A 13,284-nucleotide genomic window follows, 5' to 3' on the forward strand; every position below is an offset into this window, starting at 1 on the left:
ATGCTATGTGCAAACCAAACAGATGTCCTAGGAGCATCCCTCTGCCTCCCTCTTCCGGGACCCAAGAGCTGCTAGTCTCACTAATCAAGCACTTAACATGCCATTTCACCTTTTGCTTCTTGATCCCCAAACTTATCCGCAGTAAATCCTTGGCCATACAGAGGGCAGAGCGATCATGAGCTGTTAGTGATGTTATAACTTCCCGTAAGATCGTTGAAAGAGATGAAATTTCCAGTTATCACCAGATGTTGAGTTTGATAATGTCATTGTTCTGCCAGGATGGATACATTTCTTGAGATCAGGGAATGAAAGAATAAGAATTACTAATTCAGGGAGTAAAAGGTGAAATTACATCTTCATGAAGAACATTTTTTTTAGTACAATACCAAAGTTAGCATTTAAAAAAATCCTAATGAGAGATACATCTTAACATCTATTCATTTTAACATCCCTCCTAAGCTTAGAGCAGATGAATCAAGGCACAGTACACTCGTTTTTTAGAGACAAACGTTTAGCTTACAAGACTTGGTATGTGAAATTAGCTGAATCTTTGTAATTATTCCAAAGGTCAGAAACTATGATTATAATCTGTGTCCACATTTTCAATTCGCATAAATTTAGGGAACCACAGTAATAAACATGTGCATGAGAGTTTAGGGGATTCATTGTATGTAAATTCAGTTCAAATAATTATACATGCAGATAAAGAACAGACAGGTCTGAAAGCATTAAGGTGAACCTCGAAGGACTTCCGACTCCACCTGGCTTTGCAGATAAGGAAGTTTTGGCCTGGTTTACCAAAAGGCTCACAGCACGTGGTTAAAGTGCCAGGGTGTAGATTCCGGGCCACCACCCTCCTCCTGAACCAATAGAAAGTGGGGTACAGAGTACCCTTAGACATTAAAACAACACTGGACTTTCAAAACTGCCATCTGGTAGCAACAGTGTGACACTCTGTTCTGTCCAGTAGTCCCTTGAATCTTAACTATCAAGTTTACCCTAAACTTGAATCAGCCAATGCAGCTGATTGGATTCTGGCCCTCTACCCATCCCGCTGTATCACTCAAAATTTAACCTCCTTGACTCACAAGAGAGCAGTCTTTGAAGGCTTTTCAGAAAGCGGTCCCTATATGTAATTTGCATTTTTAATGAAACCAGGTGGGAAGAGTGTGTCCCCGAGCAATGGCCTTTCTGAACAGGTGGACATACCCTGAGCCTCCCTGAGAGCAGCCAAGAGGGTTTTGTTTTATTACCTTTTACTGTGGAATAACTCTGATCCCTGATTTTCCCTCCAGATTTCGAATGAGACAAGTGAATATCGTTGGTTCAAGTCCCTTCAGCCAGTCATCCCGGGTCATCCAGACCCTGCAGGCCCCACCCGATGTGGCTCCAACCAGCATCACTGTCCGAACCGCTAGTGAGACCAGCCTGCGGCTGCGCTGGGTGGTAAGTGGGAGCTGGGAAGGGGAGGATGCAGGACGGTGCCCCAGGAGGCTGAGGCAGGCCTGGGATCCGGAGCTTAGCACAGTCCTTAGTCAGGCCTTCTTCCTTGTCAAGACTGATCCATCCTTAAGCCCAACGGCATTATACTTTCCAATTAGTGTAGGATCACAGACCCGCCTCGGCTGTCTCATTAATCACTAGCGTTGTTCACTCTTTTCTTGAAACAAGGCTGCTCTTCAGGGCAGGAATGTGGATGGCACTCCATGCTGGACCTATAAGTCTTTAAGCTTCTGTCAACATGGAACCAATACTCAGTATTTGTTAGAGGGCCAGCCTGATGTTTAATCAGAACATTTCCCCACAAAATTAAGCCAAAATGTATTAAAAGAAATTATGTCCAACCAAAGTTACTGACAGGGTTTCATTTAATTAAAAAAGAAAAGTTTTAGGGAAAAATAGGTGGTTCTAAGAATCTTCCCCCCATGCTTTCCATGGAACCAGCCTCATAACACAGGCCTATCCTTTGACATCTTGTAAAACAATGGTTTTAAAGTGTCACCTTGTCACAGACTGCCCTTCATTGCCAGCCTCTGCCTGATTCCCAGTACAATGGGAACCCCGAGTCCGTGGGCTACAGGGTGAAGTACTGGCGCTCCGACCTCCCATCTTCGGCACTGGCCCAAGTCATCAACGACCGGCTAGAGAGGGAGCTCACCATTGAGGAGCTGGAGGAGTGGACGGAGTACGAGCTGCAGATGCAGGCTTTCAACGCCATCGGGGCCGGGCCCTGGAGCGAGCTGGTGCGGGGACGGACTCGGGAATCAGGTGAGAAGAGGACAAGGCGGGCCCTAGAGATGTGGCCCACTCACTAGAGGTGGGACCTGGTGAGTCTCTAAGTCCCAAGTAAATGGCACCTCTCTGGTTTGTCCTTCTTGTGTCTGTGTTGGCATGCTCCAAAAGGAATTTAAGTGAAACTTTAGGCCTAGTGCCACTCCTTTGAGGTTGATGTTGAACCTAGCAGGGGCTGGACTCATACTTTCATTTTTTTAAGTTAGGGATCATTTTCCCTATACTGATGAAAAGTGAGAGCATGTGAAGATCTGATAGGGAATCTTTAACTACAAGGTGTTCAGGACCCCCTGTTTGGGAAGAATGTAGGTAGTGTGTTCTGAGGTGTAGCTGCAGTAACAAGTAGACCCTGAAGGCCAGTTGCTTCAGTGCTATAGCTGATGTGACTGCAGGCTAAGTGGCTGTCCCTATTTGGTGCATAGCTTTCTTCATGAGGTAATTCAAGGGCCCAGGCTCTGCTGTCCCATGGGGCTAATCACCCTCTGCTCCCAGTTACCAGAGGGAGGAGAACGAGCAAAGAGCAGGCATGCCTCCTCTGAAAACCTGTGTAGAAACAGCCCTTTGCTCTGTTCATCTCCATCAGTCTTGATCATGGGTACTACTAACTGCCAGGAGGTAAAGAACAAGAGTTTTTGGTCAACACTGAGAGTCCCTGCTGCTTTGTGCTGATAATGAGCTGTCCCCCGATCCTCTAGGCTTTGTGGATGGTCATGTCTCAAAATCTGGATGACCCTCCTAGCCTCATCATAGTTTTAGAAGCACAAAGGGAAGAGTGCAGCACAGTTTTCAGAGACACCTGACATGGACTGGCCTCCACCCAGGCCACATGGGTGAGGTGTGGCCCTGGACAGGGAGGAGCGAGCTGCCCTGTATGTTCTGGCAAGGACTCAGCACATCCAGCAGCTGCTAATTCTAGGCTCACCAAGGCTATTAAAAATAGTTCTGGGCTGGGGATGTGGCTCAAGCGGTAATGCGCTTGCCTGGCATGCGCGAGGCGCTGGGTTTGATCCTCAGCACCACATAAAAATAAAATAAAGATGCTGTGTCCACCGAAAAGTGAAAAATAAATATTAAAAAACTCTCTCTCTCTCTCTCTCTCTCTCTCTCTCTCTTAAAAAAAATAGTTCTTAAAATAAACCCTGCCTGTGTCCACACCAGATGAGGGGAAAATGTGACAGGTGGAGGCAGGGACCTGGCTCAGGGGTCGGAGGTGAAGACGGAGGCCCTCCACTCCTTCCCCAGGAAGTCCCCCTGCATTTTGCTTATTATTCCTTCTCTTTGCCTCCTCTCCACTGACTACATTAAGTGAAAGCACTTCTACTCTCCCACCTCAACTCTATCAGGGCCTTGCTGTTCCCTGAGCCCAGTGTGAGTCTCCTTTCCTTAAGGCTCCCAGGGACACATCAGGGAGTCACCCTAGAACCTGAGAAGGGTCAAGAGGGAGTCGACAGGCAGGGTACCTGCAGCAGCTGTTTCTACCTGGAGTGCTTGAAAACACCCAGGGGCTCCTCTCCCCACCAGAACCCTCTGCTCCTATCCCCACACTAAGACACCATGGGAGGAGGGCCTCCCCGGGCAGTTTCAAGTAGCAAAATTAATTAATGAAGTTTTTAATATTGAAAAACACCTTAGGAGGAAATTAGAATTCAGCATGAATGTGATGGAAAATATATAGAAGAACAAGTTAGGAAGGCCAAGTACAAGTTGCGTGTGGCTCTAGAGGCAGCCATCCTTGAGGCCAGGGAGGGCAGGAAGGAGAAGGGGACGGGTGCTGTGGCCCTAGCAGTGGCCTGCCTGAGCTCCAAGAGGGACTGGAGGCCAGGGAAGACCGTGCAAGGCTTGCAGTGAGGCCTGAGAGAAGCTGGTAAGGAGGGGTCAGCTTTGACAGGAAGACGAGGTCTGCTGAGCCTGCTGGCCATGGGCCCCTTGGCTTCCTCTACTGCCTGATTACCCAGTGCCAGCTAGGGCCCTGTGTGTGCAGTCACAGCTTTAGGTGTGTCACAGAACTGGCCCTTGGCCCTCCAGGTGGCCAGGGGTGGCAGCACAGACTGCTTGGGGTATACAGTGTATCTGCAGGCACCACTTCCTGCATGAGTCGGGCTGTGGAAGCTCTGAGAGGCACTGAGAAGCATCTTCTCATCTCCTTTGCTCATTCCTCAAACCACAGACACCGTGTAGGTCTAAATTGACATTGCTGTTACCTGGATTGCACTGGGTTCCCAGGGCCCTCCCTGACTTTGGTCCACTCTCAGTCACAAACTCCAAGCTAAAGATTTCATGAGGTTCGTGACTTTATTTCCTCCTCATTTTCTGGGGGCCCAGTCAGGGGACAGTTGGGGCAGGTGGAAGAATTTAAACAGGAGCAGGGAGACAGAGAATTGTTGTCAGGCAGGAATCTTCTCCTCGTGCAATGTGAACCCAGAACCTGCTAATGGAGCCACTGAGGGCTTGCTGTCATGCTGACTGGCATGTCCCCAGGGGACTGGGAGAGAGGATCTTGCTGAAGCAAGTCTGGGCTTTGTTCAGACTAGGTTTTATTATATTAGAAGAGATTGAGACACACGGATGCTTGGCTTGTGACTGAGCAAGTGGATTTTTAGAAAGCTATATTATCTTCAACTTCTGAGTCTTTGTAACAAAGTAGAGAATTTGAGAAAATTTAAGGGCTAGTTCTAAATCCAGTAACAGGAAGAACAATAGTGTGTGTGTGTGTGTGTGTGTGTGTGTGTGGTGCTGGAGATTGAACTCAGGGCCTCATATCTGCTAGGCAACCGCTCTGCCACTGAGCCACACACTCTGAGCCAAAATAAAATATTTTTTTAAAAAATCTTTTGCTATACCCAACTATAAAATTGTGGATAAAATAGAAATTTTTACAATTTTAAAATTAATGGTATGCTCAGAAGACAAACAGTGAAATCTCCAGGTGTCAGCAGCATAAAGGGAACTGAAAACCAAGCAGCAAGTGCTACGCAGTGGGCTGGATCCATCCTGGCATTGTGAGGACTCAGGGTTTGATGCACATGAAGGAGCAGGAAGGTGAGCCTGCAGAAATGGGAGTTGGGACCTAAGCTCCTATGTGAGGATGAGGCTCTTCCATATTAAGGTTAAAAGTATCTGCCCACAGAGTTTCACTTGTGTCCACCTAGACCGTGGATGGGGAAAATGACTAGGCCTGTGCCTCACTCCGGTTCAGGCTCTTATGAGGGACCCAGAAACTCCCAGAAGAGAAATTAATGTAGACTTTGGTCCCAGAAACCAAAAGTACAAGCAATGAAAGAAAAAAAAATAGGTAAATTGGGTCTCATCAGAGTGAGAACTTTTGTGCTTCAAAGAATTTTATACACAAAATGCAAAAAAAAAAAAAAAAAGGAAGAAAACATTTTCAAATCATATATCTGACAAGAAGTTTGTTTCTAGAATATATAAAGATCTCTTACTTCACAGTAAAAAGATAAATGATCCAATTAACTGGGCAAATGTCTGAGTAGACATTTCTCCACAGGAGATAGACAAATGGCCAATAAGCACATGAAAAGATGCTCAACACCATTAGTCAGTAAGGAAATGCAAATCAAACCATAATGAGGTATCACTTCATATGCTAAAATTATTTCAAAAGATGGACAATAGCAGGTATTGGTGAGATGTGAAGAAACTGGAACCCTTACAGTTTGGTGATTCAATGCAAAATGATGCAAGTGACTTCAGAAAACAACTGATGTTCCTCAAAAGAGTCAACATAATATTACCATATTACACAGCTATTCCACTCCTAGGTATATACCCAAGAAGACTGAAAAGGTTTGTCTACATAAAAATTTGACCATGAATGTTCATAGCAGCATTCATTATAATAACCAAAAAAAGCAGGAAGAACCAAATGTTCATCAGTTGACAAATAGATAAGTAAAATATGATTTATCCATACAAAGGATAATTTAGCAATAAAAAGGAGTGAAATTCTGGTACATAATATGATACAATCTGGTAGATGAACCTTGAAAATATCATACTAAGTGAAAGAAGCCAGACACAAAATATCATATACTGTATGACTTCATTTATATGACATGTCTAATATAGACAAGTCTACAGAACCAGAGAGTAGATTTCTGGTTGCCTAAGCCTGAGGAAGGGCCTGTGGAATGGGGCAATTTGTAATGGGTATAGGGTTCCTTTGGGGGGTAATGAAAACTAAAGTTCCTTATGGTAATGGTTGCACAATTCTGAATACACTAAAAACACTGAATTGTACACTCGAAATAGGTGAATTCTAGAATATATGGATTACATCACAATACAAATGTTTTTTTGAAGAAAAGCTCAGCCTTTTGTAAATTAATTTTGTATAGATAAAATGTTATAAAAATAAGTGTAGTGCATAGATTTTTGCATTTTGCCTATGTTCAGAAGCACTGAAGATTGTCCTCATTTACATTAATATCGTTTCATTCTCAGAGAAACATCACCATCCTGAAATAGCTCTATATTGTACCATACTGGAGATTGTCCTCTTCTCCAAAACAGAATGAAACAAAGAGAAAAATACCTCCAAAAGAAAGAAAGAAACTGGCTGCAAGCCAGACCTTCTGCACACCCAACAAAAGCAAATACAACTTCTCTCTGAACAAATATTGTCACAGCCAAATTGTCCCAAATAAAACCTAGCCCTTTTTACAATGAGAAAATTAACAGATGCACAAGGAAATACTCTGCCACAGGTAAACATGAAACAGCTTTTAAAAAAGAAAGTACAGAGGACCTGATTGCTTTCAAATGCATACTAGTTTGAAAGAATGTGTAATAAGTACATTTGAAATTATTAAAGTTTCAAATTATTAAGGAAAATCATTTAAACTTTAGATTTGAGCCAGAAACTGAAAACACACAAAGACACAAAGACATAAAAATTGAAAATATAACAGAGATAGAAAAACAAAGACCAGAGTGAGAGGTCTAATACACATCTAATAGGACTCAAAAGGGATATAAGGAAGATATCTTCAAAGAATGGCTGAGAAATACCAGAATTGATGAAAGACATTTTCATCAGACTGAAGAAGGGTAGATCCCAAATATAAGTAAAAATAAATCCACACCAAAATGCCTTCAGCTACAACTGCTAAACACCAAAGCCAAAGACAGAACCATAAAGACATTTGGAAGTGAAAGACAGATGACCTGCAGAGGTGATTATGACAGCTTGGTTGAAATAACTTCTCAAGTACCATGAGGGTCAGAAGAAGATGGAATCACTTTGTTGCAGGGACTGAAAGGAAAGAACCCTCAAACTGAAGTTTTATACCCAGCTAAACTATTCTTAGTGATTTCATTCAAAAAACAACAAACTACATGTTGTATAAAAATAGAGAAAATAGAAACATTGCTTTGAGAACTTTTCAAAGAATACTCTTTAAAAACAGAGTTAACCAATGCAGAATTTCTGAATTGGGTCTATATTTTTTTGTATGAACCTTTCCAGCCATTGAAAACCTATTTTTACAGGTTTAGAGAATGCAGAGGATAATGTTCTGTAGATAAGCTCATTCCACATGTTTTTCTTCTGGCTTTGTTTACTTCAAACAATCTTGGTTCTCTTTCACAGTAACTTGAAGGGTCTTTCTCAAGCAGTTTCATTTTTGTAGGGACTACAACATTTCATTTAATATGGAGGAATAGATTTCATATCAAGAGAAGCATATTGGAGTTGGTTTTGTCTTAGTCTGTTGTCTCATGCGCTCTGGAGGGGAATCAAATGTAGCCTATGCAGAATGAACTGTGGACTGCAGTGTGGTTGTGTTTATAGTTGACTTGATGTTTCTGCAGCTGAAGCTTCTCTTTCTTCATCATTATGTCTTTTCTTCTTTTGAGGGTATGGCTTACAGAAAACTATCTTTTAGATTTTCATTGAACTTTATTCAGTTAGAAACTTTAGTGCAATACATCTGTCTGGAAAGAAGAGTTTTGGTTCAAGTGGCTTCATCATAATTTGGATAATTGGGTTATTGGTATTCATTTTAAGATGCAGACAATTTAGATTTCATAGATTTTTAATGCTGGGACCCCTTTCAGGCCAAGCCCTTTATGGTAGGTGCTGATTCTCCATGGCAGCCCCCAGTCACACTGCGAAACCCTCAGGTGCCCCCTCCAATGCTGTGGTGTTGCAGGATTTCAATTCTTCCTCCTCTGCACGGAGCTTTTGGAGACTGCTCATGTGGAAGACTCCTCCCTCTGATCAGCAAGACCCTCCCTGTTGCAACAGTTGTGACTTCTTAGCTTCCCTGCTCCTGCTGACACTCACCCTCCTCAGCAGAGATCCATCCTGCCAGGCACTGCATAGCATGAGGAGGGGAGATGAGGTTGATGAAGTCACAGGCTGAACTGTGGAGCCAATGGGATGGGAAGGTATTGGAGAGAGAGCTGAGGAAGAGGGCAAAGCTGCTGACCCGGGTTCAAGTCTCACCTCCATGAAAACAATAGTTCTTTGGAACTGAAAAATGGCACAGTTAGCAAGAATACTGAAAAGGGATTGGAAACATGGAGCAGAACATCTTGAACCACATTTAAGTGAAATTTATGGCTCTGAAATGCAGTCTAATTTCTTCCATGACATCTTACGATATATTGTAAGGATAAATGAGGCCTTAAAAATCAAAAGAGACCACACGAGGAGCATCAGTGAACTGCACAGTAAGAAATCCCAAAGAGAGGAGAGAATAGGTAGAGAAGAAGAAAATAAGTTTTTTGAATGGATTTGTTTTTTAATGAAAGGGGAATTTCTAAGAACATTGCAAAACTTAAGATGTCAGATTGGAAAAGATGTTGAACCTACCTCAGAACAGATACAAGGTATTTCTTTTTCAAATCTTAAAAACCTATCTTGTAACTAAATGGCAGATTTTGCCTGGGTGGAATTTGAGTTGGCTGAAAATTTTAATCTTGAACTTTGCCATTTTCTCTTCTTTAACAACTCGACCCAGCTCTCTCCTTATGAAAAACCCAGCCATGTTCCAAGCACAAAGCCCAAGTCGCTAAAGTCATCAGGTTGACCTCATTCTTTGGGGACATGCGTGGTCCTCTAATAAATGGATGCATATATTACCTACCACATCATAGAAAATCAGTGGTTATTTGTAGGTCTGCAGTGAGAACTGGGCACTTATTGTTTCAAAGACTGACTCGCAGGAAATAGATAAGGGTCCAGGAGGTGGAGCAGTTGGGTTGCTATGACAATGGCCCTTCTTCTTATAGACAAGAGACAGAGTTTTGAGAACATAAACTAAACTTGTGGGCATACATTATACTTGGTGTTCATACCTTAAGTAAATTCAGATAAATTTTAGGTTTACATTTCATTTAATGATAGTGACTCCTTTAGTTCATAGTTTGTTAGTCTATTTTGTTTGTTACTCTTTTTTATAAATAAGCAAATGTAAAAACCATTTCATGGAAAAGGACATAGTAGCATTTGAGACAACCAATAGGAGCCCCTTGTCCGCTCAGGGAGTCTGCAGGGGCCATGCCGAAGCCACAGCTGGAATGCAACTGGGACAGGGGCTGGCACCTGAGACAAGCATCCTTCCTGTTCTGAGAACTGACTAAACTTAAAATCACAAATATCCCTTCTCTGTGTCACATATCTGCTCATATAAATTGACATTATTTCATTGAATGATTGAACAATTGAGTGAATGACTCTCAACTGACGTGTTTGAGAAGAAAGCTTGTCTACTAGATTAAGCTGACCAGCAGTATCTCCCTCCAAAACATAGAGATGGTCACTGTGGCTTTTCCTAACAGGTAAACAGGTGACTTTTCTATTTTGTAGACACATTTACTGACCTACTATGGCAGCAGATTCAGGGCTGGGCAGTAAGGAGAGGTACTCAGGAAGGAGGGGAAAGGTGCTGCCCCCAGGGCTATCAGGAGTCAGGAAATGGACCTTCTTGGGGGTGGGCAGCCAAGGTCTTGGCCCTTCCAGGACTTCTCTGTGATTCCCCCCACCCCCTGGGAAGATCTCTGCAGGTGGGTGAGGCCCCTTACCCAAGGATCAGCATCTCCTCAGCAGATTATATTGTTAGACTATGGCTCACTGTGGGTCTGCAGAAATTATTGGTTGATGCCAAGCACAGTGGCACATGCCTGTAATCCCAGTAATTCTGGAGGCTGAGACAGGAGGATCCCAAGTTTGAGGCTGGCCTCAGCAACTTAGTGAGGCCATGTCTCAAAATAAAAGGGCTTGACATGTAGCTCAGTGGTAAAAGGTCTCTGGGTTAAATCCCCAGTACAAAAAAACAAAAAAGAAAAAAAGAAGAAGAAGACACTGTGAGCTGAACTAGTATCTCAATTAAGCTTGCCAAATATCTAAGACTAATGACTTCTGGTGTTTTGTCTTAAAAACTGGGGCTGGGGTTGTGGCTTAGTGGTAGAGTGCACATGTGAGGCATTGGGTTTAATCCTTAGCACCATATAAAAATAAATAAATAAAATAAAGGTATTGTGTCCACCTATAACTTTATTTAAAAAAAAACAAAAAAACTATAGTAGTGTTATAACAGAGTACCCCAAACCAGGTGGCTTAAACAACAGTAATGCATTGTCTCAGAATCCTGGAGGCCAGGAGTCTGAGGTCCAGGCATCAGCGGGCTGGAGATGTGGGGGAAGGTCTCCCTCAGGCCCTCTCCTGGTCCTGGAAGTCCTTGACTCACCTTTCTATGGTGTTGTCCCTGTGTGTGGGTCTGTTCATTCCCGTGCATCTCCCTGTGTGTGTGTCTACAAATTCTCCTTTTTGTAAGGACATCCATCTGCTAGATTAAAGCCCACCTTACTCCAGTGTGTCACACCTTAACAGATTACATCTGCAATAGCCCTATTTCCAATTACGGTCTGGCTCCAAAGTATGGATTCAGAGGGGTACACGATTCAACGCCTAACAAAGATCAGAGCATGTGGCATGAAACTATGATGTGATCCAATGTCCAAGGGCAGCATTATTGTGCAGACACAGGCTCTGGCTGTATTCAGGTGAACTGGGTCCTCACAGCCTCTACACAACAGGAGGAAGTCATGCCACCTGAGTAAATGAATGAATGAGTGGGAAAAGCTTATGTGTGGGCCCCCAGCCTGGGCCCTGGAGGACTGCAGGTGTCTGTCCAGCTTCCAAAAACTACACCCAGCACTCCCATCTCTCGCTCATCCTCGTGCGACACCTGGTTACAGCATCATCACCTCCCTGTCTTCAGGACCAAGTACCTGCTCAGTGAAAGTGCTGCACTTAGCAGTTTCCCACGTGGGGCAGTGAGGCTGGGGGTGGAATGGCATCCTCAGGTCCACTCTGGGTTTGCTCTTGCTCCTCAGCTGCTTCTTCCTGAGGAGCCTCATGGCCTCCCAGTTCAAAAGATGACTCTGCACTTGGTAGTGACCTCAGAGCCCAAGTGACAGGCAGGTACCTGTCTGATGCCTACTGTGAGATGCAAAAAACTTGAAGTGCATTCCTCCTTTTATACCACAGTGGCCCTGGGGTACAATGTGACCTTTAGGCCCAGGTTCAGAGTTCCTCTTTGCTTATGACCCATAAAATCAGAGGTGCATCCTCTGACTTGCTTGGGGACTTACCCAGATCCATATTTTCCTGTCTGAATGGCCTTGAAGAGTGAGTGGGCCCCATAGAAAAATAGTGAAGTCATTGAGACTGTCTAGAATATGAAGTCCTTGTTTTTAAGGTTTTACTGTTTTCTTTTTACACATCATACCTGAATCCCGGCACACATAGCAAAACAATGAGTTCAGTAACAGGGTAAACGGAGAAAAGAAGAGCTTCCATAAAATCAGGAAAACTACATGTGCAAGGGCCTCTGTAGGCATCTCCTTGTGAAAAACAACATCCATTTAAATAGAATGAAATGAGGTTCCTTAAGCCTTAGTCCTCTCGTCTGCACAAAGGATAATGACAACTGCCTCATTGGGTCACTTTGGGACTACACTCAATTAGAAATCTGAGAACACCTAACAGAGAGACAGACACAGGCAAACCGCCCCTCCCCTTCCCTCTGTGTACATTGTAAGGTCTTTGCTCTGGCCCCTGCCCCCATTGCAGAATGCCCTGTTCAGAGATGTCACAGAGCTGTCTGAAAGTGAGGATTTCTTGTTTGAGATAAAAGCCTGAAGTTTCCACAAGTTATTACAGAGAACAGACCAAGCATATTTTCTTGCTGGGTGGACTCGGGGAAAATTGAGCTCTAAATACCCAGGATTTATGGAATTTGTTGCTAACATTAAAGAGATTTACATATCTGTTATACTCCTGCAGGTTTAATCTGATCCCTACAAAACTCTCAGAATACATCATTTTTCAAGGACAACTTGATTATTTGGGTGAAAATTGGACCTTTATTTGTAGAAGCCTTTAGACTTCTGATGCCAATTGATGTCACTCCTTCTCTGCAGTTCCCTCAGCAGCTCCGGAAAACGTGTCCGCCCAGGCCGTCAGCTCCACCCAGATTTTACTGACATGGGCATCTGTCCCTGAGCAGGACCAGAATGGGCTTATACTAGGTTACAAGGTATGTGTCATGGTGACCTTGCTCTCCTCGTGGAGCTGCTGTGAGGTTGCTACCAAACAGACTCCGATTTTCTCACAGATCCTCAGACATTTCCCCTTTCCTGATTTTCCCATTAGCTGTCCTCTGCGCTCATTGCAGTCTGGGAATGAAGCATAAGTGCTTTTGGAATGCCTAGCCGGTGAAGAAGGAGCTGGAAGTCCAGGAGCTCAGGCGCTGGCTCTGCACAGCACCAGCTGAGGTGCCTTGACAGCTTCTTCACTCCACACCTGTTTCCTCACTTGTAAAATGGGAATGATACTGGCAGCTTCCCAGAGGTGGTGTGAGAAGCAAGGGACTGTTTTATGAAGTGCTCCTGACTTGCTAAGTGCAGATAGACGTGTGTGTTGTTTGTGAATATTGTAAAGGCCCAGGACGGTCCTAGGCAGTG

At 43.7% G+C, this 13,284-nt stretch overlaps 1 protein-coding gene across 1 annotated transcript in view; it reads left to right on the forward strand.

Annotated features, from left to right (window-relative positions):
• Sdk1 (sidekick cell adhesion molecule 1) overlaps window positions 1–13,284 on the forward strand; it is an 886,283-nt gene that overhangs the window by 762,172 nt on the left and 110,827 nt on the right. Inside the window, exons 24-26 of the mRNA XM_027956222.2 lie at window positions 1,296–1,446; window positions 2,031–2,268; window positions 12,742–12,857. Coding sequence (XP_027812023.2) covers window positions 1,296–1,446; window positions 2,031–2,268; window positions 12,742–12,857 — 505 coding nt within the window. The remainder of the gene's footprint in view (window positions 1–1,295; window positions 1,447–2,030; window positions 2,269–12,741; window positions 12,858–13,284) is intronic.

The sequence above is a fragment of the Marmota flaviventris genome, chromosome 19 (genome assembly GCF_047511675.1).
Source record: "Marmota flaviventris isolate mMarFla1 chromosome 19, mMarFla1.hap1, whole genome shotgun sequence".
NCBI lineage: Eukaryota > Metazoa > Chordata > Mammalia > Rodentia > Sciuridae > Marmota > Marmota flaviventris.